General features: G+C 40.8%; 1 protein-coding gene across 11 annotated transcripts in view; it reads right to left on the minus strand.

Moving 5' to 3' along the window:
* The window catches only part of LIMS1 (LIM zinc finger domain containing 1), a 165,395-nt gene that overhangs the window by 19,731 nt on the left and 121,115 nt on the right, over nt 1–24,549 (minus strand). For 5 of the 11 annotated variants that reach the window (XM_019434597.2, XM_053890490.1, XM_053890493.1 and 2 more), the window contains one exon: nt 6,032–6,191. In XM_019434597.2, the coding sequence (XP_019290142.1) occupies nt 6,032–6,191 (160 nt within the window). Of the gene's footprint in view, nt 1–6,031; nt 6,192–11,127; nt 11,403–16,316; nt 16,369–24,549 lie in introns of those variants that run through there. The other 6 variants (XM_053890494.1, XM_019434598.2, XM_053890492.1 and 3 more) reach the window with 3 other exon arrangements.

Here is a 24,549-nt window from a genome sequence, read left to right on the forward strand (position 1 = left end):
GAACTTCACTTGAGAACTGTTAATCTGAACACAGATAGATGAAGAGGTAATTCTGTTGGATGTGGAACAATGACATTACAGCCTGGAACTACTGTGTTCCTTTTTGACAACGTACCAATAAAGTGAATCCTCCTTCTATTTCCATTGCACAAATCTGAGGAAAATGCTGAGGTCCTGAAACAACCTAATTATGGATACATGGTTCCTAAGACATCCTAGGATGCACAGCTTCACTGACAGTTTCTCTCAGTCAGCAAATATTCAGAGGACCCACTAAAGGCAAGGCACGATGCTAGAAGCTGCTGCAGATATATGTAGTGACAGCCTGTAAAATCATATCATGGTTATTTTCTAAAAAAAAGTACCTTCCATTTACTAAGCTCTTTACCAAGTGCCACTGTGCTGAAATATAAACATCATCTATACCGGTTTTCAGTAGATTCTGGGGTAGAAATCTGTCCTCAGGTAGATTTAACTTCCTATTACCAACCAGTCTGTAGTAATACTGTGAAGCTTTGTATTTAATTTTCAATGACTTGATCTTGGTCAGCCTAGTCTAATACACTGTAGGATAAGCTCCTTAAGACTCTATCTACCTTGCTCATCATTGTACTCCTAGAATGTAACATGGTGCCTGACACACTGTAACTACCTAATATTATAAATATTGTTAAATGGATGGATAGGTCAATAAAGAATGAATAAACACACACATGGGAAATCTCATGATATCTGACTAATCAAGGCTGTTTGGTCACCTTCAATCTGTGACAGTTCCTCAACCTTGCCCTGTCTTAAATGACCTTGACACTTTAAAAAAAAAAATGTATGTTTATTATTTATTTATTTAGAGACAGAGCACGCACACACAAGCAAGAGAGGGGCAGAGAGAAAGGGAGAAAAATCCCAAGCAGGCTCAACACTGTTAGCGTAGAGCCTGACGCAGCGCTTGATCCGATGAACTGTGAGATCATAATCTGAGCTGAAACCAAGAGTCAGGTGCTTAACTGACCAAGCCCTGCCCTTGACACTTTTAAAGGGTACGGGTTGTGTTTTGTAGAGTGCTCCTCATTATGTGTTTGTCTCATGATTAGACTGAGGTCATAGGTTTGCGGGAATACCACAGGGGTAATAATACGCTCTATTTTCTTGCATCATATCGGAGAGTACATGATCTCAACATGATTTCTTACTGGTCATGTTTACCTTGACCACTTGATTAAGAGGGTATTGGGGCGCCTGGGTGGCTCAGTTGGTTGAGCGTCCGACTTCGGCTCACGTCATGATCTCACGGCTTGTGGATTCGAGCCCTGTGTCAGGCTCTGTGCTGACAGCTCAGAGGCTGGAGACTGCTTCAGATTCTGTGTCTCCTTCTCTCTCTGCCCCTCCCCTGCTCGCACTCTGTTTCTCTCTCAAAAATAAAAAAACATTAAAAAAAAAAAAAAAAAGATGGTATCTGCCAGGGGCACCTAGGTGGCTCAGTCAGTTAAGCGCCTGTCGTAGGTTCAAGTCATGATCTCATGGTCCGCGAATTCGAGCCCCACATCAGGCTCTGTGCTGGCAGCTCAGAGCCTGGAGCCTGCTTTGGATTCTGTGTCTCCCTCTCTCTGTCTCTCTAACCCTGCCCCACTCACGCTCTGTCTCTATCTTTCAAAAATGAATAAACGTTAAAAAAAAAAAGATAGTATCTGCTAGGTTTTGCCACCGCAAAGTCACTACTTTACCCTTTCTATATCCCTTTCAATACCCTTTCAATCCCAACTAGATACAACATGTCAGTCAATAATAGAACATTTTGTTAAGGCCAGTATCCCAAAAATCATCTCTGAACTATGATTCTTCTGTTGTACCTCCTCCCCCAAAAAACACAAAAATTTAAAGTAACTTCATTTAGTGTTACATGTCTGGAAATTATTCCCAAACAATTTGGCAGAAGATGGGTGTTGTGGGTATGTGTGTGAGATGCATAAGGATACATGATATTCACTGTATTATTCTTTCAACTTTTCTGCAGGTTTTAAATAACAACTAAGTTTATTCAAGAACACCACATTGGCCTGAACCAATATACCAAATCAGTGGTCCACCTATGGTAGTGAAAATACATCATGACTAGGCATTTTACTCAGGGTTCTACCCAAAACTGAAATTTCCTATTTTTACATAAGAATACATTTCTTTCATCCACCACTCTGGACAATGTTCATGAAATGAGCAATAGGTAAATGAGTAAAGACTTTGAAGGGTAGCCTGCAATGTTTATATTAGAAAATGTGTTCCCTGGGTCCTAGTGGGAATCTTAGCATTTTATCTTGCCATCTGTACAATCCAAGTACTGTATACATACCATTGTATTTATTAAGCACCTAGTAGTCATCAAATACTGCATAACAAACTATAGAGATACTGAATCAATGAGAACAGTCCTTGCACCCGAGGTATTTAATGTAATAAATTGTGAAATGCCATCTTTACTAAAGGTATAAACAAAGTGCTGTGTGTAGTCAGAGAAGACAACTTAAATGAGACAGGTGTGAGTGGCCTGAAAACATGACTAATGTGGTCTTGTAAATAAAAACATCCCAGGTACAGCAGTCATTGATGACAAGCTATGGAGCACAAGAAGCACTGAGACAGACCTTATATTTTTTAGCAGTGATAGATTACAGCCTCAATGGCAAACTTTTAAGTTCACTTACTGAACCACATAAGCTGGTGGGTTGGAATTCACCCTGCATAAAGGAGCCAGTGCAGGTAATAATCCTGGTTGCTGCTAAAACAGTCTTAAGAGGAGCTGCAAATGAGCCAGAAATAGCTGAGCTCAATCAGCTTGCCTCCAGACAAACATCCTCATGAATGGGTAGGAAACAGTAGTGTAATAGTAAACTTGCCTTTGGGGCCAAAGGGAGGAGCATCCTGGCCATCTGATCCCAAATATCAGAAGTTACACAGTATAAAGTGAATCCCATTTTCAAGGGGAAGAACTAATCCTACAGAGAAAAGACTAGGGATGGTGGAAATAAGGGAAGGTTGATGTTTTAATAATAAGACAAAAGCAATACAAAGCTGTAGAGTAGAAAGGACACATTTGCTATTATTACCAAGATTGAAGTCCATACTTTGTGTCTCAAATGGAAAACAAGCCAGGTAAATTTTTAAGCTTGCTTTTCAATAACTGAAAATGCAGATTATTTCTTGGAAGCCCTGGATAGCTTTTTCTCGGATATCATTCAACCAAAAAGAAAGGCCAGATTTTCTACATGCAGATTTACACATCCCTGGCCTTGGAAAAGGGGTTTTAATTTTAAGTGTAGCTAAAATAGCAATCTTCCTCAGGACCCAAGGGACCTTAAGCTGGACAATAGCCCATTCATAGACTAGTTCTGTGTATTCATAACATTCTGGAATAATATCAGATGGACCCAGGAAGCATATTTATAGTCCAGAAGTAAAGAGGAGTGAGGTGTGGGCAGGAGGACAAGTGTGAGTCATGCTTTATTCTGTCCCACTGAAAGCTCTCACAGAGCCTCCCCTCTGACTAAGCACAAGTGGCCTGACAGCTGACAGAACACAGATGCAGAACCAGGACCTTAGGAGGTGACAGTGCCTGACAACAATTATTAATTCCAAAGTGCCAGGTGAATGGACCATATAATATTGAATTAATGTTTGGAAAAACTGACCCTGCCTTTCCCTTTTGGATCTTTCTCTTCCTCCTCTGGACTCTCTCCTAAGGTTTTTGCCATAACTAACCATTTCAATAAAAATATCTATATTTGAGGGGCATCTGGGTGACTCAGTCGGTTGGGCATCCAACTCTGGATTTGTTTGGCTTTAGGTCATGATCCCAGCGTCATGGGATCAAGCCCCACATCAGGTTCTGTGCTGAGCATGGAGTCTGCAAAAGATTCTTTCTCTCTGCCCATCCCTGCCCCTTCCCCTCCCCTGCTCTCGTGCTCTCTCTCTAGACTTAAAAAACAAACAAACAAAAAAACCCTTATATGTGAAAAGAATACGCATGGGAAAGAATACCATATTAGACATTAGGAGACCAAACTAGGTTCTAATCCCATTCACATCACAGACCTACTGTGTTATAGCAACACTTCAACATCTTTGGGCCTCAAGGGGGGAAAAAAAGTAGGGGTAAGGTAGGGACTGACAGAGTATGAAGACTCATGTTTCCTCAAGAGGCAGACACTTGGCTCTCTTTAAGTGACCTCCTTCCTTGCCAGAGTCCTGGCACACCTCTACTGTGCTGACCTGAGCCAGAATCCCAGCACACCCCCACTGTGCTGACCTGAGAACCTGAGTGTTCCATCAAGACCACGGAAGCAGGTCCTTTTCCTTTTACTACAACTGAGGACTGCCCTCCCTCCTGCCCCTGCTCCCTTTCTCTCCCTGTTGCCTAGATCCCTAGCGATTTCCTTTTCTTCTTCAGAAATCTAGCTGCCGTTCTCCTCATTACCACTGGCAGCTTCACCCACAACCTCAGGAAGGGATCTGTTACCCTGATGCCAAGAAGCACAGTCCCTGCTCTAGCTGCCTCCTCGGTCTTCCCTCCTACTACGCCTCTTCTCACTGTCACTTGCCGTTCCCAGCCCAAAGCCATTACATTTGACAGAAAAAGAGATTCCCACTGCCCAGGGAAGGAGTTTGGAAGAATGAAGGAAAAGAAAACAAGAATCTCTTCCTGTTCCTAGGGTTTTTATTGTGGGGAATATAGTTCCTGGGATACAGCAGGAGCTCAAATATGTGTTCTAATCAAAACTCTTTTTTTTTTTTTTTTTTTTGAAAGACAGAGCACGAGCAGGGGAGGAAGAGAGAGAGAAAGATAGAATCCAAGCAGGCTCTGCAGGGTCAGCACAGAGCCTGATGTGGGGCTTGAACTCATGAAACCATGAGATCGTGACACTTAACCGACTGAACCCCCCCCCCCCCTCCCAGGTGCCCCTCTAATCAAAACTCTTAAAGCTTTCCCCAGAGTTATGTTACTATAGACAGGGCAGTTCTGCATGTCATGTGCATATGATGGGGTAAATAGCTTTTCTGCAGGCTGGCCTGGGAACCTCCCTCTCAGGAAGCGTTATTTCCATGGGAAAATGCCATCTGAGTGGCAAACAACTGACTTACTAATAACCATTAAAAATTACCTTTCCTTCCTCAGGAATGGCTTTTACAACAGGGAAATTAAAAAATGTGCTAGGCAAAGAAGAAATCAAAGAGCAGCTGTCTCTGGCTATAACATAATTCTATGTACAGATATTATCACAGAGAGACATGCATATGAATAACACACACATATAAATATGTAAGGAGTAAGCTGGTAAAAGTGCACTATCTAACTGGTCACACACACACAAAACCACTCTCATCTTTGTTAACAACATGGGCTTGGCCTCTGTAGACTATTCCCAAAAGCAGACATATTTTGTGAGTAGGGGCTTTTATAGCAATGGTAAGAAGAAATCCAAGTGTAGACACCACAGGGTAACACACGAGAATCAGGAGCAAGAATTTGGAAAAGAAGATACATAGAAGAGCTTAATATGGACAGGATATCCCTCCAAAATATCCAAATAAGATCCTTCTTAGAGAATAAATGCATGGAAGCTCCTATTGATTGTTTGAAAGGTAGGTAACAGATACCCTGCCTTAGAGAGGATGTTTCATGGTGCTCTGAGTTGGGGAAAGACAGAGGCAGGAATCAGGAAGGTATGTGCAGGGGGCAAGCAAATCAGAAAACCTGCAGCTAAAGCTTACAAATGGGCTCTGTCTGCTGAGCTGAAGTGCACAGATCTGATGGGTCGAGTCACAAGGCACCAAGGGTTCTGGCACAGGAAGGTGAAATGAACAGTACAAGTTGGTGGGTCTGTCAGGGCATTCCACATAGAAGCCATCACTAACCTGACAGGTACCAAAATACCTGGTACTTCAACACCATCTTCATACTGAAATTTAAACCGAAGAAGGATGCCTCAAAACAAGGTGGAGTGGGAAGGGAATGGTGCTTCTGTCCAGGCTGACTCACCTCATAAAAGAGTCCCTCTGGGAACTGCTGGAAACACTGGGCACACACGAAGCACTGCTCGTGGTACAGCTCCCCATTACTGTTTACTATCTTCTCGGCGGGCGCAAAGCCCCCCTTGCAGCGCTCACAGGTGGCATTGGCCAGGGCATTGGCCATGTTGCTGTAATACACAAAGGACAGAAGTCACAGACTATCTACCTTTTCTTAAACTTAAGACTAAACAACATAAAGGACTAAGGAGAAAATTCTATCTGATGACAAAAATCATATTGTAGCCCTAAAGCCCAATTTCTTGTGTCTTAAGTACTCAACTCAAACTGTTCCCATCTCTTTGTCTTAGCATCTTAGGTGCTGAAAGGGTCTCTTGCTTGGAATCTGTTTTTAATATTGCTGACATTCCTCTTGCTAAATATACTATAAGAGGGTGCCTGCTACCTGTGAGGAACTAGGGATAGAGATTAAAGTCAAGAGTTGCTCTTGAGAGAGCTTAAGGTTATAGCTTCCTAAGTAGCCTAATTAAAATATCCACAGGTCACCATCTCAAAGCCAGTTTTTCACCCTTCTGAGAACAGAATCTAAATTGCATGTCAACTGAATGCCATGTCCTAGGCTGGACACAGGTTATCCCTTTGGTTATATCCTGCTGAAGGCAACTGCTACAGTAGCTCTTAAAATCAGCCAGAGTGCCATGGTCCTGTAATCTCATTAGTAAGACAAGTATTGGGCACTGGCATTATAAGCTGTATCTTAAAGTCACAGCATTGTCCATTATGAAGATCATCTTACAGACATGACACAGGGAGGTTCAGGGAGGTGGAATGACCTATCCAACTTCACAAGTCACAGTAGTTAATGGAAGATACAGGACCAGAATCCAGGGCCCCCATTCATAAAATCACAACCAGATTATAATATCAATTTCAAAAATCCGAGAATATGTGATAGGGACACCATCACGCTTTACATATTAGGCAGTCAAGTGACCACTGAAGAGCCCAGTGACCCGATCTCTCCCTTGCAGTAATTCCACTGTACCTTGAAGCATATAGGAAGAACTCTATAAAGGGTTCCAGGCCCTATTAAACCACTGTGTATTTGGGGGCATCTGGCTGGCTCAGTCGAAGGAGCGTGCAACTCTTGATTGTGGGGTCGTGAGTTCAAGCCCCATGTTGGGGGTAGAGATTACTTAAATAAACTTAAAAAAAAAAAAAAAAGAAAGAACTGATTTGTTTTAAAAGGCCATGAAGTGAGGAATGTCCCCTAACCAGAGCAGTCATTGGCCAAACTGTCCTTCACAATTTGGCAAGTTTATTTTCAGACGCCCACCCAGAGCACAAGCTCTACCTGTGTGTCTAGGTCCCTGGTGCAGCCTGTAACCACCCAGATATTGAATCAATACACCTGGTAAAGATACTGCTGACATTCTCCAGAATCTTCACAACCACCCTGTGAGGCAGGTGAGGAGTCTTCATTTTACAGATTAATAACTGCCTTGTCCCCAGCCAGTTTCTAAGTTTTGCTGTTTCCTTAGCAGAAAGGCTCACACATATGTTGTCTCACCTCCACCCCACCCCAGTGGAAGATAACTTTGCCTTCTTGCCCCAAATGTTTCAAAGAACAGTATTCCTATTTTGAAGCCTTGCCATAACTAACCTCATGCAGAAGTACCATGTTCATAACCGCATACCCATCAAAACTCAACTTTACTTAATAGGCTTAAATATAAAATTAAAACATCACAAAAAAAGAAAACAAAGGAACGCCTGGGTGGCTCTGTCAGTTAGGTAACTGACTTGGTTTCGGCTCAAGTCATGATCTCATGGGTTCGTGAGATTGAGCCCCACATGGGGCTCTGCACTAAGCATCATATAGCCTGATTGGGATTGTCTCTCCCCCTTCTCTCTGACCTTCCCTGCTTGCATGCAACTTGCATACACTCTCGATAGATAGATAGATAGATAGATAGATAGATAGATAGATAGAATCTAAAAAAAGGAAAAGAAAAAAAAAAGGAAGACAGGCAGCCTCACTGCTTGGCAAACCTAGCCTAAGTTATCACATTAAAACAAATTTTCTACTTTGTCATTTCAAAATTACTGTTGGTTAGGGAGAAAAATCTTCACATTCCCTTCTTACTGGGTTTTGCCGTAAGCTAGATGAATTACAACAATTTTAATAAAGCTCTTGGAAAGGTTTGTGTTTCTCCTTTCTCCTGACCAAAATCCACAGGTGTCCCTAGATGAAGGATGGGAAGCCCGCACCTGCCCCCATAATTCTTAATATCGTTTTGAAGATAAAATTTTAAAAAGTATGTAACTTTGGAAGCCAGAAGATGCTACTCAAAGACAAAGTGTCATTATTAATTTTCAACCCCCTCAAAAGGTTCACCCAATCCTTATAATTTTAAAAGAACTCCTAAAAAGCAGGAAGTGCAGAACATTCTGGAATGTCCTGATCCATTATTATCTTGGTTCTTAAAGTACAGGGGTCACTGTGACCCTTTTAGGGGTTCAAAAACTCCCTTCCTTTTTCAACTATATCTCTATGGGAAGCATATTTTCTTTATATACATTAGCGACATATTACAATAGGTTAAACACAGAATCAGAACTGAGAAACTGTCTTAGTCACTAATGAGATTTGCAAAAATGTAATTCAATGCCATTTTTCCCACCAAGCTTTTGTCATTTGAAAACAGTTATTTTTCATAAAAATTAATATCAATAGTTATTAATATTAACATGTAATGGGTTTATTGTTTTTTAAATTAATAAATATTTTGTTCTCAGTTTTATTTTCAAAAACAGTAAATATTGCTAAGCAAAAGCTCTTTGGGGACGTCAATAATTTTTTTTCATTTTTTAAAACATTTTACCTATTTTTGCAAGACAGAGAGATAGAGCATGGACAGAAGAGGGGCAGAGAGAGAAGGAGACACAGAATCTGAAGCAGGCTCCAGGCTCCAAGCTGTCAGCACAGAACCCGATGTGGGGCTTGAACCCATGAACCATGAGATCCTGACCTGAGCCGATGCTTAACTGACTGAGCCACCCAGGAGCCCTGGGGGACCTCAACAATTTTTAAGAGTGTAAAGCAGTCCCAAGACCAAAGCATTTATCACCTGTTTACTACTCATTATACTAAACACTGGTTATAGTCAAATTCAAATACTCAAATAGAATTAGAAAATAGGTTGACACATTATAAAAACAAATACATAGTTTCCCACACACAGGAAAAATAAACTAGTTTTAGCCATAATGTAATGTGTATTTTTGAAGAGGTATTCCTTTTAATAACAAGCAGGATAAGGAAACAGAACCTTAGAGGAAACTTTCAGAACAAAAGCCCCAATAATCTCACCCAGCTACTGAACTGTTTACATTTCCTTTTCCTCTCCTGTTTTTGACCCTCTGGCAGTATTTATTCAATGGACTATTTTTTAGAGCAGTTTCTGGTTCACAGCAAAACTGAGCAGAAAGTGTAAAGAGTTCCCATTCACCCCCACATCCGAGCCTCCCCTGCTACCAACACCCCCACCAGAGAGGTAGTACTTTGTTACAACTAATGAACCTACAGTGACCTGTGTATTTTTTTTTACAGTTGTTTTTATCTTTAACACTACTATGATAGAAGTTACATTTTATTTTATTATTTTTATTATTTTTAGTTCAGGTAATTATTTATTTATTTATTTACTTATTTATTTAATTTAAATTCAAGTTAGTTAACATATCGTGTAGCATTGGTTTCAGGAGTAGAACCCAGTGACTCATCACTTAAAACATACAACACTGAGTGCTCATCCCAACAAGTGCCCTCCTTAATCCCCATCACCCATTTGGCACATCCTCTCACCCCCTTCCCCTCCAGCAACCCTCAGTTTGTTCTATTTCAGAGTCTCTTATGGTTTGCCTCCCTCTCTACATTTTAAAAGTTATGAATGATAGTTATAACTGTCATCAGGCTAGAAATAATTACTTGGCTGATTTTTCAAAAAGGGATTTATGCTAAGAAGTGTTGATGACAAAGAATATATATGTTGGGAAGTATCTTTACATCTGGCCAGTCATAACTGATTGTTATGTCAGTCATAAATGACCCACTTTTCCACAAATTAGCTGCACACAGAAAACTTGGCATCATTAAGCTTTTTGTTTTTCTTTTGTCTTATTGATCAAAGTATGGGAAAAAATTTTCTGGTATTAAAATGAAAAACAAATGTGTAAATCCAAAAAGCATCTTGAAAGTCCATGAAGCATTTTGGTTACAGTATAATTATAATTGCCCAATTATACTTAAACAGAACTCTTTATAAGTTGTGAAAAATCAATGACATCTGTTACAATACCACACAGAATGGGTTCATGGAAATAGAGAATCAGGTCAGTCAAATTCTCCTTAACTCTTAATTGACAAATTGGGAATCTGCAATAATTCGAAGCTTCCGACTTTACATGAGTTGGTCTAAATAATACTAAATACTACTCTGCACTATTTTTTTTATTGTTTGCTAAAATCCACTTAATGACATGAATTAGACTAACTTTTTAGAGTTAATGGCACACACACACACACACACACACACACACACGCAGGTTACACAACATTCTTATTTATTCATTCAGTCCCTTTGAGACAGTATTAAACCCAGTTAGCCTACTTCAAACTGCTTTGTTAAACCTAACAAAAATGTGCATCCTTATTAACTGTCTGTAGTTCAGTTTTTACTGTTCCCCTCAACTGACCCCTTATGTGTAGGAAGTTTTAGAGCATACAATTTTTCTATTATAAATCCTGACAGCAAAAACTCTAAATCTCCCTCTTGGACTACATAATGAAAATGTACTATTAACAGGAACCTATTGAAGACAAAGATGTTACTACTATTACTTTAAAGGCAGCATTTTTGTTCACTTCTGCATTTCATCTGGTGGATTCTTGCCTGCTGGAATACACCCCCTGCCCCTCCATCACCCTAGAATGCCCCTGCTAAAAGTCGAGGAAATAAAACCATCAATAGCTAGTGAACTCGAAACCCAAGATGGCTAGATCTGGAAGAGGGGAGCTCCTCTCCCAGGAGAAAAGACACTTACAATTTCGCATAAAAGTCACAAAACTCCTTGTAGACCTTTACGTCACTGTGCCTGCGCTGCAGTTTGGACACAGCCCTCTCGTCTTCATTGCCATTAGCCTGGTGGACATTGTTAAGAGCTGTCTGGGGGATTTCTTCATTCTCTGGGATAACATAGGGGCACACCCTGCCCGGGAACGCCATCCGTGGGTGCTTGAGAGCCCCAAACCCAGGGCAGAGAGTAGCAGGCAGGGACAGAGAAACAATTTCCAGGCCTCCCCTGTTTCCCTGCCAGGGTCACTCCCACTGTTCCCACAGACGTCAGCCCTGCGTTTGCCAGGATCATTCCTAGCCTTTCATGTTAAGAGCTCCAGCAGCAAAGCAGTCAGTTGGTGTGCCAGTCCTGATTTACTGAGGCATTTCTGGAAGCTCCAGAAAACATTCTACAAAGCAGTGACAGTCTTTGCTGGAGCAATCTTCCTGATGGACTGTGTCTGTAAACACTGCTATGGAAGGAAGAACTGCTTGGCAGGGTCCGAGAGAAACAAACATCCACGTGTCCTGGGGAATCTGTCACCAGGCATCAACCACACGAACACTGTGCTTCTTGTAAAACATCCCCAGATATTCTGTTCCTAAACAAGCTCCCCACTGAGGCCAAATGCAACTGGCACACTCTATGGGGCGTTGTAATGCCCAGGGCATGCTTGCCAGCTATACCCATGGTTGCCGTCCCCCAGGGGTCTGTGAGTCCCTGAGATTTGGAGCTACTTTGGACTTTCATTGATCCTAGTACTTGGTACATAGCAAGAGTTGGATGATGTGTCCAATGAATGGACACAAGAAGAAATAGGAAAGCGCTAGAGTCTAGTTAGAAACCCCCAGCTAATCCTAGCCTTTATCATGGCTAAGGATGCTGCTGGCATTCCTGCAATAGTCAGTCTACAGTACTGTTGTCTTGTAGCAGTGCTACAGATGAAGAGGGTGACGATGAAGGCCACGGGCAATAGAGGGGCTCAGAACCTTTCTCCAGGCCCATTCCTCTGAGACCTAGGTGCTCGATTTCTCACCAAAATCAAGGTACCAAGGGCCACTTGAGAAAGAAAAGCTAGAGAGTAGGTAAAAGGTACACTGACCAACAGAGGTCTCACTAGAGATGAGAGCCATGAAAGCATCAGCAAACAGACACAATGCAGCTGAGACTCCCAAATAATAACAATAAATAATGCTACCTAAGCATTTGTAAGTACTATCACATCCCTATAAGGTAGGTATTATTTACAGATGAGGAACTGAGGTGTAAGGAGGCTGAATAATTAAATACATGGGAGAGTCAAGATTTAAATCTAAGTAACCTTATTCTAGAGCCTATGTTGTCAACTACCATGTCAGAAAATAGTTAAACATATTCACTGGAGAGCAAAATAAGTTAACTACAAAAGATTTAAGTAGTGAGCACAAAATGAGACAGAAGCAGAAAATGAGATCTAGTCTTCCCACTTTGAAACCCAATGAATGATCTCAGAGCACAGGTCAGAAATTTAAAGGCTGTGGGGCTATGGATCCTGCTCAGACCCCAAGCCTGTGGCTGATGGAGTAAGAGACTCACCATTTTTTTTTTAAGTAGGCTCCACACCCAGTGCTGAGCCCAGTGCAGGGCTTGAACTCATGACTCTGAGATCAAGACAGCTGATATCAAGAGTCGGACGCTTAACCAACTGAGCCACGCAGGCATCCCAAGACTCACCATTTTTAAAGAGGAAAGAAACAGCCTCATGGTTTAACATATATAAAACATGTAAAGTTTTTTAACTTTATCACGACCACGTAGAATAGAGGAGGCAGCAGGCATGAACACACACACACACACACACACACACACACACACACACACACTGACTCTGAGACCAGAAACACAATGCCACTGAATTAGGGGTAGCACAATAGAAAGAGGGGAACCATGCCTCCTGCCCAGAATACTTCTTCCCTCTTAACCTGATTATCTTCTATTTACATTTCTACTTTATCTAAGACACTCCTAAAAATCAATCTTTATTTTAATTATCTTTAAACTTTTCTATCTCAGTTTACTGGGACCAAGTCCACAAACATGGGGATTTGCCCTCCTCAGGGAAAAGATTCTAGACAATGGCTTAATGGTCAAAAAGAAGGAAGGGGGCCCCACTGCCACTGTGTTCTCAATGATAATCCTTCCACTTTGCCAATTTACAACTAGCGTTCAGAGTTAATTTTTCCTGCATAAATAATAAATAAGAATCACCTTCTTAGCTTAAGAGACCTGCTTAAAGTCACACAGCTAGCAAGTGGAAGATCCCAAATTCAAATCCAGACATCTGCCTCCAATGTTTCTGTTTTTTACCTCTACACAAAATCTATTCCTGTGGCCAACAGACACATGAAAAGGTCTCAACATCACTAATAATAAGGGAAAGGCAAATCAAAATCACAGTATCACCTCATACCTGTCAGAAATGGCTAAAACAAAAGACACAAACACTAATTTGAAAAGACATATGCACACCTATGTTCACTGCAGCATTATTTACAGTAGCCAAGATATGGACATATCCTAAGTGTCCACTGACAGATGAATGGATAAAGAAGATGTGGTATAAAAAAAAAAAAAAAAGATGTGGTATATATACACATACATATACATATACATACAGTGGAATATTACTCAGCCATAAAAAAGAATGAGATCTTGCCATTTGCAACAACCTGGATGGACCTAGGGGGTATTATGCTAAGTGAAATAAGTCAGGGAAAGAGAAATACTATATAATGTCATTTATAAGTGGAATCTAAAGCCAAACAAAACAAATGAACAAAGAAACAAAAGCAGAAACAGACCCATAAATATAGAGAACTGATGGTTGCTAAATGGGGGGGGGGGGGGGGGGGATGGGTAAAAAAGGTGAAGTGTTGTTGGGGGGGGGGGAATGGGTAAAAAAGGTGAAGAGGAGTGGGAGGTACAGGCTTCCAGTTATGGGACAAGTAAGTCACAGGGATAAAAGCTATGACACAGGGAATATAGTCAGTGGTATTATAATAGCCTTATATGGTAACAAATGGTAGCTATGCTTGTGGTGAGCATAGCACAGCTTATAGAGTTGTAAAATCATGATGCTGTACACCCAGAACTAATATAATAGTGTCAACTATACTTCATCAAACACACATACACATACCAAAACCAAAATACATAAGCTAAAACTATAAAACTTCTTGCATAAAATATAGGACAGTTATATAACAAATTTAAAAAAATTTTTGTTCATGTTTTTATTTTAGGAGTGGGGGGAATGGGGGAGGGGCAGAGAGACAAGGAGAGAGAGAATCCCAAGCAGTCTCTGCACTCTCAGTGGCCTCAATCTCACAAACCATGAGATCATGACCTGAGCGGAAATCAAGAGCTGGATGCTTAACCTACTAAGCCAAAAAAATTTTTTTAAACAGGGGCACCTGGGTGGCTCGTTCGGTTGAGCATCTGACTCTTTATACTGGCTCAGGTCATGATCTCACTGTTGTGGGATGGAGCCCTGCGTTGGGGTCTGTGCTGACTGTGGAGCCTGCTTGGGATTTTCTCTCTCCCTCTCTCTCTGCCCCTCCTCTGCTTGCTCTCTTGCTCTCTCTCTCTCAAAAATAAGCAAACAAAAATTTTTTTAAATTAAATAAAATAAAATCTATACTGTATGGGTGTTTCCAGTAACTGATACATTTGTCTATGTCTTAAGGAAAGAAGATATTAGGCGCTATTTGTTTGTTTTGTTTACAATATGCTTACAGCTCTTAATCCATACTAGGTACAATGATTGCAAATCATGTTCATTTTCCTACCAGAAACATCATTAAATCCAAATATTCTGCCCACTGAGGTAATGCTATTGGCGATACCAACCTAAGGGCAGGACGCTGAAGTAGGTCCTAGAGATTTCCCTTTCCTTCAGTTCAGTTTCCAGGGGATCTGAGGATAAGTTTTCTATGTTCTTTTCATCTCACTTCACATGCTAGAAATGTAACCTCCAGGAATGTAGGAACTTTGTTTTGTTCATGCCTATGCCCCAGCATCATCAAGAGAAGCCACCACTTGGCAGGTGTGTGTAATTATTTGTTGAATGAACTAGGGTTAATAATCCATCTAATTCATCTGGCAAACCATGAAAACAGTGAGACAGCAATTTAGCTACCAGTCTGCTAAACACTTTGAGTCAGAAGATCTAAAAATGTAACTATCTTATTAACTTCATAAGAATTAATCTTATATTTACTAGACAGAAAAGCAGAACTATGAAAAAAAGCTAATAGTGAACACACACTATTCGGTTCATGAACAGACACAATGACAACTCTTACCTGCTAAGGAATTAAAGATAATGTGGAAGATCTGCCATCAAGTTCTAACTTTTTATTTTGAAATAATTATAGTCACAGGAAGTTATAAAAATTGTACAGAGAAGTTCTTCATACCCTTTACGTAGTTTCTCCAATGGTTACTTTATGTGATTACAGTCCAATGTCAAAACCAGGAATCTGACATTAACACAAGGTGTGTATATACATTACATATATGTCATTTTACCACCTTGGCACTGCCCCTAATCAAGATACAGCACAATACTGTCACCACAAAGATCTCTTTCATATTATCTCTGATAGTCACACTCACCTTCTCCACACTTTGCCATCTCTTAGCCCTTGGGAACCACTAGTCTGTTTTTCATTTATGTCATTATAATTTGGAGAATGTTACTGCTATGGACTGAATGTTTGTGTCCCTCCAAAATTCATATGTTGAAAGCCTAATCCCAAATGTAGGTATTTGGAGGTGGGACCTTTGGGAGGTAATTAGGATTAAATTAGGTCAAGAGCAGAGCATTAATCCCTCATTATGGGATTAACATCCTTTAAGAAGAGGAAGAGACACAGATCATTCTCTATCTGCCATGTGAGGATATAGCCAAAGGTAGCAAAATGTGGATGGCTCAGTCGGTTGAGCATCTGACTTTGGCTCAGGTCATGATCTCATGGTTCGTGAGTTCAAACCCAGTGTCAGGCTCTGCTGACAGCTCAGAGCCTGGAGCCTGCTTCAGATTCTGTATCTCCCTCTCTGTCTGCTCCTCCCCAACTTAAGCTCTCTTTGTCTCTCAAAAATAAATAAACATTAAAAAAAAAATTGTGGATCCTCACCAGACACTGGATCTGTTGGTACCTTGATCTTGAACTTCGCAGCCTCCAGACCCTTGGGAAATAAATATTTGTTGTTTAAGCCATACAGTCTATGATATTTTTGTCATAGCCAACCAAACTAAGACAGCTCCATGGAATCATAATAGTATGTAACCTTTCAAAGGCTGGCTTTTTGTACTCAGCATAATATCGATCCAAGTTGTTAATATATATCAACAGTGTGTAACTTTTTATTGCTGTCCATGGTATGGACATACCATAGTTTGTTTAACCATTCACCCAGTGAAGGTTCAGACATCATGTCTGAACATATGGAACTTTTCCTATGTGCTCACAATGCAACAGGCCTAAGGGGTATCTGAGAAGTGCCTGCCAAATGAATAAACAAGTGAATACAAGTTTTGGGCTACTGTAAATAAAGCTATATCAGTTCCTGTGTGAATAAACATTTTCATATCTCTGGGATAAATGTCCAAGGGTGGAATTGCTGAGTTATACGATAAATGTACGTTCAATATGTTTAAGAAACTTCCAAACTATTGTTTGTATCTATCCATCTATCTATCTATATCTATCTACCTACCTACCTACCTACCTACCTACCTACCTAATTTACAGGGGAGGGGCAGAGAGAGACGGTCCAAGCAGGCTCAGCGCTGTTAGCGCAGAGCCTGATGTGGGCTCAGTCTCACGCACGAACTGTGAGATCATGAGCCGAAATCGAGAGTTCGACACTTAACTGACTGAGCCATCCAGTACCCTCCCCAAACTATTTTCTTAGAGTGGTTATAGCACTTTAACTCAGCAATATACGAGAGAGTCAATTTCTCCACATCTTCACCAGTATTTGGTGCTACCATTATTATTATTTTTTAAGTTTATTTATTTTGAGGAGTAGGGGCAGAGAGACAGGAAGAGGCAGAATCCCAAGCAGGCTACATGCTGTCAGCACAGAGCCCGATGTTGGGCTCAAACTCACAAACTGTAAGAAAATGACCTGAGCCAAGACGCTTAACTGAATGAGCCACCCAGGTGCCCCGGTGCTACCATTATTTTTAGTTGTAGCTGTTCTAACAGGTGTGCAGATATAACTTTTTATTATGTATATGTAGTAAGTCTATATATATATATATATACTATAGTATATATAAGTATAAGTATAAGTATATATATATAAGTATAAGTATATATATATATATATATATATATATATATACACATATATATATATGTGCAGATAAGCACAAAAAATAAGTCAAATTTCAGTCTACCAGATAACTGTATTGACAAGAAGGGAAAAATAATACATGTATTTGGGAAAAAAATTCAAAGACTATAGAGATATATAAAATGACAACTACAGTGATTATAATTATTAATATAATTAAATAATTATTAATTGATAATTTAATTAATAATTGCTCCACACCTTCAACTAAGTCAGTTCCATGGTGTCTTTCTGCTAAATCAGATTAGTGCTGGAAATTTAGTAAAACTTCCCTTATCTCTTCAAATTATGCTATCTAAAAAATACCGTGTTAAGGTAAAGCAGGTAGGAAACCTTCTATTTTTTCTGGTTTCCTCTACTTCCAGCTGGGACTATGTTAATGAGGGTGCTTGGCACATAGCAAATACCCAAACAGTAAATCCAAACTTTAATAGAAGTCACCTTAGTATGAGTCAGTTTTATGATCAAAGGTATCATGTACAATGTTAATATTTTTAAACTATTTAATCAATCAGTATGACTATTTAAATGGATGCTGAGAGACTTGTGGCTCTGTCTCTTTGTTTACAGTTTTGCCACATCTCATTCTTTCCTCCTTTCCTTTCTTTTATCACCAAGGAATATCTGAACTGACAGCTGCAAGGGAGAAGGGAGGCTGAAGTTTTAAAGAAGGAAAACATGGAGCAGGACAGAGCCAATGATCTATCCCACATCTCCTTTCTATGAGCCTGTCCCTGGGAGGAAAAGACTCTGACCAGTTGATTCTTGCATAGAAATTCCCTGAACCTTATACATGCTACTTCTACTGAAGCAACAAAGGAAGTGACACAGTGAGGGTCAAAGCCAACCAGGAAGGCTTAGCGTGCCTGCCCCCGAAAGTGTGAATGAGGTCTGGTTTGTAGGGGCTAGTGGCAATGGGCTACTCTTCCTTTAGCAGCTTTTCCATTAAGGTCTGTCGCTTCTTAAAAAAGAATTGCTCACATTATTCTACTGTTTGCTTATCCTCATTATTTTACATCATGTCTGAACATATGGAACTTTTCCTATGTGCTCACAATGCAACAGGCCTAAGGGGTATCTGAGAAGTGCCTGCCAAATGAATAAACAAGTGAATACAAGTCACAGCCTGTTTCTATGAGTATACAATGTCCTTAGGCAAACGATATATGGATATCCATGGATTCTCCATTATTCAAGCATATAAGGAGATGCTGAGTGAAAAGGGCTGTCTGTGCACCCCTGTATCTGAGTAAGGATCAGTAACTATGAGGCCACTGCAAGGTCAGGTGGTACTATTCACCCAAAAGGACTGCAAAGGGGAATCGGCTGGTCAATCACTTCTTTTCCAGCTATAAGCTAATAACAGAACAGAACACAGCTAAGAGAAATGCATGGTTATTTTTCCAAGAGGACATGGAGGTCATTTCAGGCCAAATAAACACCACTGCTTAAGTTTTATATCCAGGCATTTTTTTACTTTTAATCCATTTTTGGCACTTAATAATGTCTAAGAAATGCAAACAATCTTTTTAGATTGTGTTTGTAACAATGAGAAAAATATTTACCTGAATGCTTTTGATGGAAAGTACTACTGCCACCTCAGTGGCATCAAAATAGTCTTTGAAACAGGGCAGGAGGCTGTTTAAAAAAAATACCCAAAAGCCAGTTTTGTCTGAATAGTGGGCCTGTTAGGTGGCTTCTGCTGAAGAACTAGGGTTTCCTGAGGCCCATGATTCCTTAAGGGTTCTTCCCAAAAGGTTCTATAACCTGACTATGGCCTATGGACTATGACTATGGTCTATGGGAGACCCTACAGGACATGTCTGAACCCTAAACATCCCTTAAATCCATCCAGAGTAGACAGACTCATATTTCCTACACTCAACATTTTTTGATCATCTGTGAGCGATCTACTGTGCTGTGTTTTTGTCCATTTGGGCTGCTATAACAAAATACCACAGACTGGGTGGCTTATAAACAGCAGAAATTTATTTCTGACAGTGTTAGAGGCTCAAAGTACAAGGTCAAGGTGCCAGCATGTTCAGGTTCTGGTAAGAGCCCTCCTCCCCTCTTCCTCGTTCATATCCTCTCACCGGTGTTCTTACATGGTGGCTAGGGCTGGGGAGCTCTGTGAGACCTCTTTTTTAAGGGCACTAATCCCATTCATGAAGGCTCCACCCTCATGACCGAAGCACCTCCTAAAAGCCCCACCCACCAATACCATCACCTTTGGGGGTTAGGATTTTGGCATATGAATTTTGAGGGGACATGAACATTCAGACCACAGCAGGTAGGATCTAGAACCCTGGTGGAGTGCATGTAACAGTCTGTTAGATGCTAAACTACACACAACATATCTTATGTTAAGCTGACCACTCCAGTGTTCAGTAAAGAGTGCTGCCGTGCTTCAGACCCTACCAGTCCAGCGAGCTCCATGATTTCAGCCCAAACTCCACCCCTGACATACTGCCTAGCCCGAGATAAATAACTGACTGAGGGACATCACACAAAAATATTGTAGCTATATCCAGGAGCTCAAATACTTAAATCCTAGATACAATCATGAGCATGGTTGCCAGAATTAAACACCAACTTTTTAATAACTGGCATTTTAAAATTAAAATTCTCTCAGATAGCAACAATTGAACTATGTATATCACTACCAGATACGTAGCTCATCTATGTGGTTTTTAAAATTGAAGCTGAACATTTTGACCAATTGCTTCTAAAACACAGGACTTGAATACAGAAAAAAAAAGGCAGTGCTATTTACATGTTTTACACCATTCCATAGACAGATGTGAAGATGTGGATGGCTAACCAAACACTTGGCAATAACAACTCCTAGAATGTAGCTTCTTCAACTTTAATCAAAGGCTTCCATGTTGGGGTGCATGGGTGGCTCAGTCAGTTAAGTGTCTGACTTAAGCTCAGGTCATGATCTTGCGGTTCGTGAGTTTGAGTCCCAAGTCGGGCTCTGTGCTGACAGCTCAGAGCCTGGAGCCTGCTTCGGATTCTGTGTTTCCCTCTCTCTTTGCCCCTCCTGGACTCATGTTCGCTAGCACTCTCAGTCTCTCTCTCTGTCTCTCCATCTCTCAAAAGTGAATAAACGTTAAAAACAAAAGCAAAACAAAACAAAAAAGGCTTCCATGAATACTGGGGTATTGAAATTGTTGAGACAGCCTGGTTAAGTTACCATATGACGAAATGAATTATTTTCACTGTGATTCTCTATTCTACTTAAATGGAAAATTTAATCTGATTTTCCCCCTACTATTAAAAACACAACAATCGTGACATGCAAGTGAAGATAATGGAGCTGGAAAGTTCTTTCTCATTTCCCAGAGACCAGGACAAATGCACTGTGTTTTCTTTCAACAGTCAATGAGGAAAGAGACAAAGGTCGGCTGGCCAGAAAGGATACAGGAGTTGCAATTAACATAGCATTTTTCTTGTCTGTTAAAATTGTTTCCTAATTCTGAATTGCACAAGCAAAAAGAGAGCATTTATTACAACGGGGGCAAGAGAGTGAGAAAGAAATAAGATGTGTTTTCAACTAACTTCAAAGAAGAAAGGCGTTGTTACCTGCCCGCACAGGTGCTGATTACTGATTATTACAATCAAAGTAGAGAACATCTTTAGCTTTGTTACTGTACTTAGAAAGAACTGAAGAGACTAAGTGAACACTGTTATCACCTACCAGGAGGAAAGAACAGACTTAAAGGACCTCCTGCTCATCCCAAGTACTCAGAGCAGTCCAGCAGAGATCCTGAGGCTGGGACTCCAGAAGAGAAAGCTATTTGCATGTGATTGTAACACCGTCTGAAATGAAATTCACCTAAAAGAGCTCTGTGCTGTTGAAGACAGAAGATTTAGAGCACCCCAAATGTTGTGATATTTGAAGAAGTGTATTTATATCCCTGTAAAGGAAAATGAGTGAAACAGTCTCTGGTTGAAAATTTCCAAGAAGCACACTAGCAGGCACACTTTCAGTCCTAAAATCAAAAAATACACTGTTTCCAGTGAAAGTGGGTGAGGTAAAAATTCTTTCTCTGGTGTCTGGAAGGGCCCTGGTTTTATTCTTGAAGCCCACAACAGAGGAATCAACTACTCAGGAGCCATCAGGCAGACAGCTGCCACAGGCTCTCCTCCATACCCTGAGGATTCTGTGGCACAAGACAGGTCCCAAAGGTGCTCTGCAGCTCAGAAATACTCTGCCTGCAACAGGCACAAATTATCGCAAATTATAGTTCAGTTTCTCAATCTTAACAAATTTAATAAGTATTAACAACCTACTTAGTGGACTACTTCTTGGGAAGTACTTCTCTCTGGACAATCTCTAGAAGTTTTCCAACGTTACCCAACCAACCCATCCACAAACTTCAGCATGTAGAGGACACAGGGAGCCTGGGGAAGATGCAGGAATGAGAACTCACAGTGTTCTCCCCTTTCTCCATGACACTCTTGTTGCATCCACACGACTCCTGAAACAGAATGCTACAGGCACCAGTGACAGTCACAACAAAGTTTATTGCAATGAGAGGCAAGGCCAACCAATCAGGACCAACACTCTTGATCAGAGTGCGGCCCCGAACAGCCGGGGTACAGAGTTTTTAAAGCCGATCACATAGTTTTATCATTACCTGGGAATAGAACAGAGAAACAGTTCCCAGATGAGTCAGAAACGGTTGCCGGATGAGGTGACTATTTTAGACTTTCTGCCCCTAAGTTGCAACCAGTGGATCTCCTTGACCTTGCCCCTGATGCTCTTTTCTGTGAACTTTTGTTTCCTTTGTTGGTGAAGCCTGATTTACAAGAGTAGATTTTCCAGAGTACCAAGAGTAATTTACAAGAGTAAAGCAAGGCTGTTATCTCTTGACCTTCAGGGTCAGAACAAAGCTGTTATTTTTCAAGCTACAGTGTCAACATAAAGCTGTTATCTCTCAAGCTATGCGTTAGCCCTACACTACAATTTAACCCTTACACTCTGATGCTGACAGGTCTACTTTATTAAGAGACATTCTGGACCACGTGCAGAGAAAAACCAACAGAGTTCAAGACAGTTCGTGACACCCTTCTCTCTTGGGTACAGATGTAACAGTGCTGACATGCTGCCTGCATCCAGCCACCCTGTCTTTGCAGTAATGATGACACTCCCATCCCACAGAGCAACCCACTAGAGAAGGAAAGATACAAAACTAGATCTGGGAGGGGGAACACCAGAGTGGCTTAGTCAGCTGAGTGTCCGACTTCGGCTCAGGTCATGATCTCCTACTTTGTGAGTTCGAGCCCCACATCAGGCTCTGTGCGGACAGCTCAGAGCCTGGAGCCTGCTTCTGTCTCCCTGTTTCTTTCGAATTCTGTCTCCCTTTCTTTCTGCTGCTCACACTCTGCTCTCCTGCTCACACTCTGTCTCTCTCTCAAAAAATAAACGAACATTAAAAAAAATTCAAAACTAGATCGGGAAAGTGGCAGAAGATGTGGCAACAAGGCAAAATCAGTAATAACAGAAAACTAACAAAGGACGTGAACGAGCAACCTCAGCTTCCGGAAGCCCCATGTGTATGGAAGTGTGAGCACTCTGAGACAGGATCACTGGGTTGCACTGTTTTGTTTGGCAAGTTGAATTTCTCCACCCCCATCAGCCCCTAAGCAACATAGCTTGTTACAGAACATTTATAAAAGGCACAGAAGACCCACTCATCTAGACCTGCCATCTAGAGAGAAACACTGCAATATGTTGATCTCTATTCCTTGTAAAATACATATATACACATGATTGTAAATAAGGGCAAGACTGTTGCATAGTGATTGTTCAGAATTATCTTTAATAGTATCAAACATACCTAGTACTGGACATAAAAAGACACAAACCTGAAAGGACATAAAGTTCTTTGGATGAATACTACTGCCCCCTTTTCCCCTGCTTTCTGCTTATCCAAAACTTGCCCAGTCCTCAAATTTCTATTCAAGGTCTTCTCTAAGAAGCCTCCTGTGAGCATTCTAGCCTGTACTAAATTGTTTGGCATGTACAAGTGCTCAAGTGGGTAAGATTTCAGTCGATTCCACATTGTTTTCTACACTGCAAAGATGGTTCTTCTCTCAAGAACACCATGAGCCCTTTAGTGTGAAAATTTCCATGGAGTCTTCATATCAAGCACCCTCTTAGTAGGCAATAATCAAAGTGGCCCTTTTGTGAAAAGTTGCTATACAACAGAGCTACGGAGGTGCTGGTAAGCCACCACCATCCCCAGAAACCCAAGACAACTCAGTGTAGCATCAGTATGTACTTCAGCGTGACATTTTCTTGTCAGTAAAGAGAACTCTCTTAACAAGATATCATCACTGCAGTCTGAAACCTATAAGCTTTCTAATAAACTTTCTCTCGCTAGATCCCCATGGTTGCTCAGTAAGCAGAGTGTTTGGTCAACTGAAAAAACTTTCTTAAAATCCTCTTTCATAGGTTAGGCAATTTTTCTCTGATTTTTTAAACATCCTCACTGGAAAATGTCTCTGTAGCAGCTCCTCCATTATCTAAATCATTTCTCCCTGTTACTCGTATGGTGACCCACTAACACATATTCTCACCCCAAACATCTTTTTAAAATGATATATTGTGTCCTGACCAAAATAGATGAATTTGAGAAAGGCTTTTATTTCAAATACAGAACAGTATTTTTAGCTAAGAGTGTTGACTAAAAGAACGTCCAGCTTACCAGGGAAATCCCTCAGTGAATCCATGGGCACCTTATATGGCTGGAGTGGCCATCAGCACCCAACTTTCTGGCTCTAAATTACATTCTTATTTTAGTTCTGACTCAGCTGGGATGTCTCACTGAACTGACCTTCAGTTAAGATGGGACAGGAAGTCAATGGGAGTTTTTACTCTGTGAATAAGCTTCACACGAATGATAAGGTAAAAGAAAACCATGAGAATTTCAGTAAGGAAGGACAGAAAAAAACCCACACTGTACTCAAGGTAAAACAACCCTTTCAAACTTAAAT

This window comes from Panthera pardus, unplaced genomic scaffold (genome assembly GCF_024362965.1).
Source record: "Panthera pardus isolate Hobbes unplaced genomic scaffold, ASM2436296v1 HiC_scaffold_25, whole genome shotgun sequence".
Lineage (NCBI taxonomy): Eukaryota > Metazoa > Chordata > Mammalia > Carnivora > Felidae > Panthera > Panthera pardus.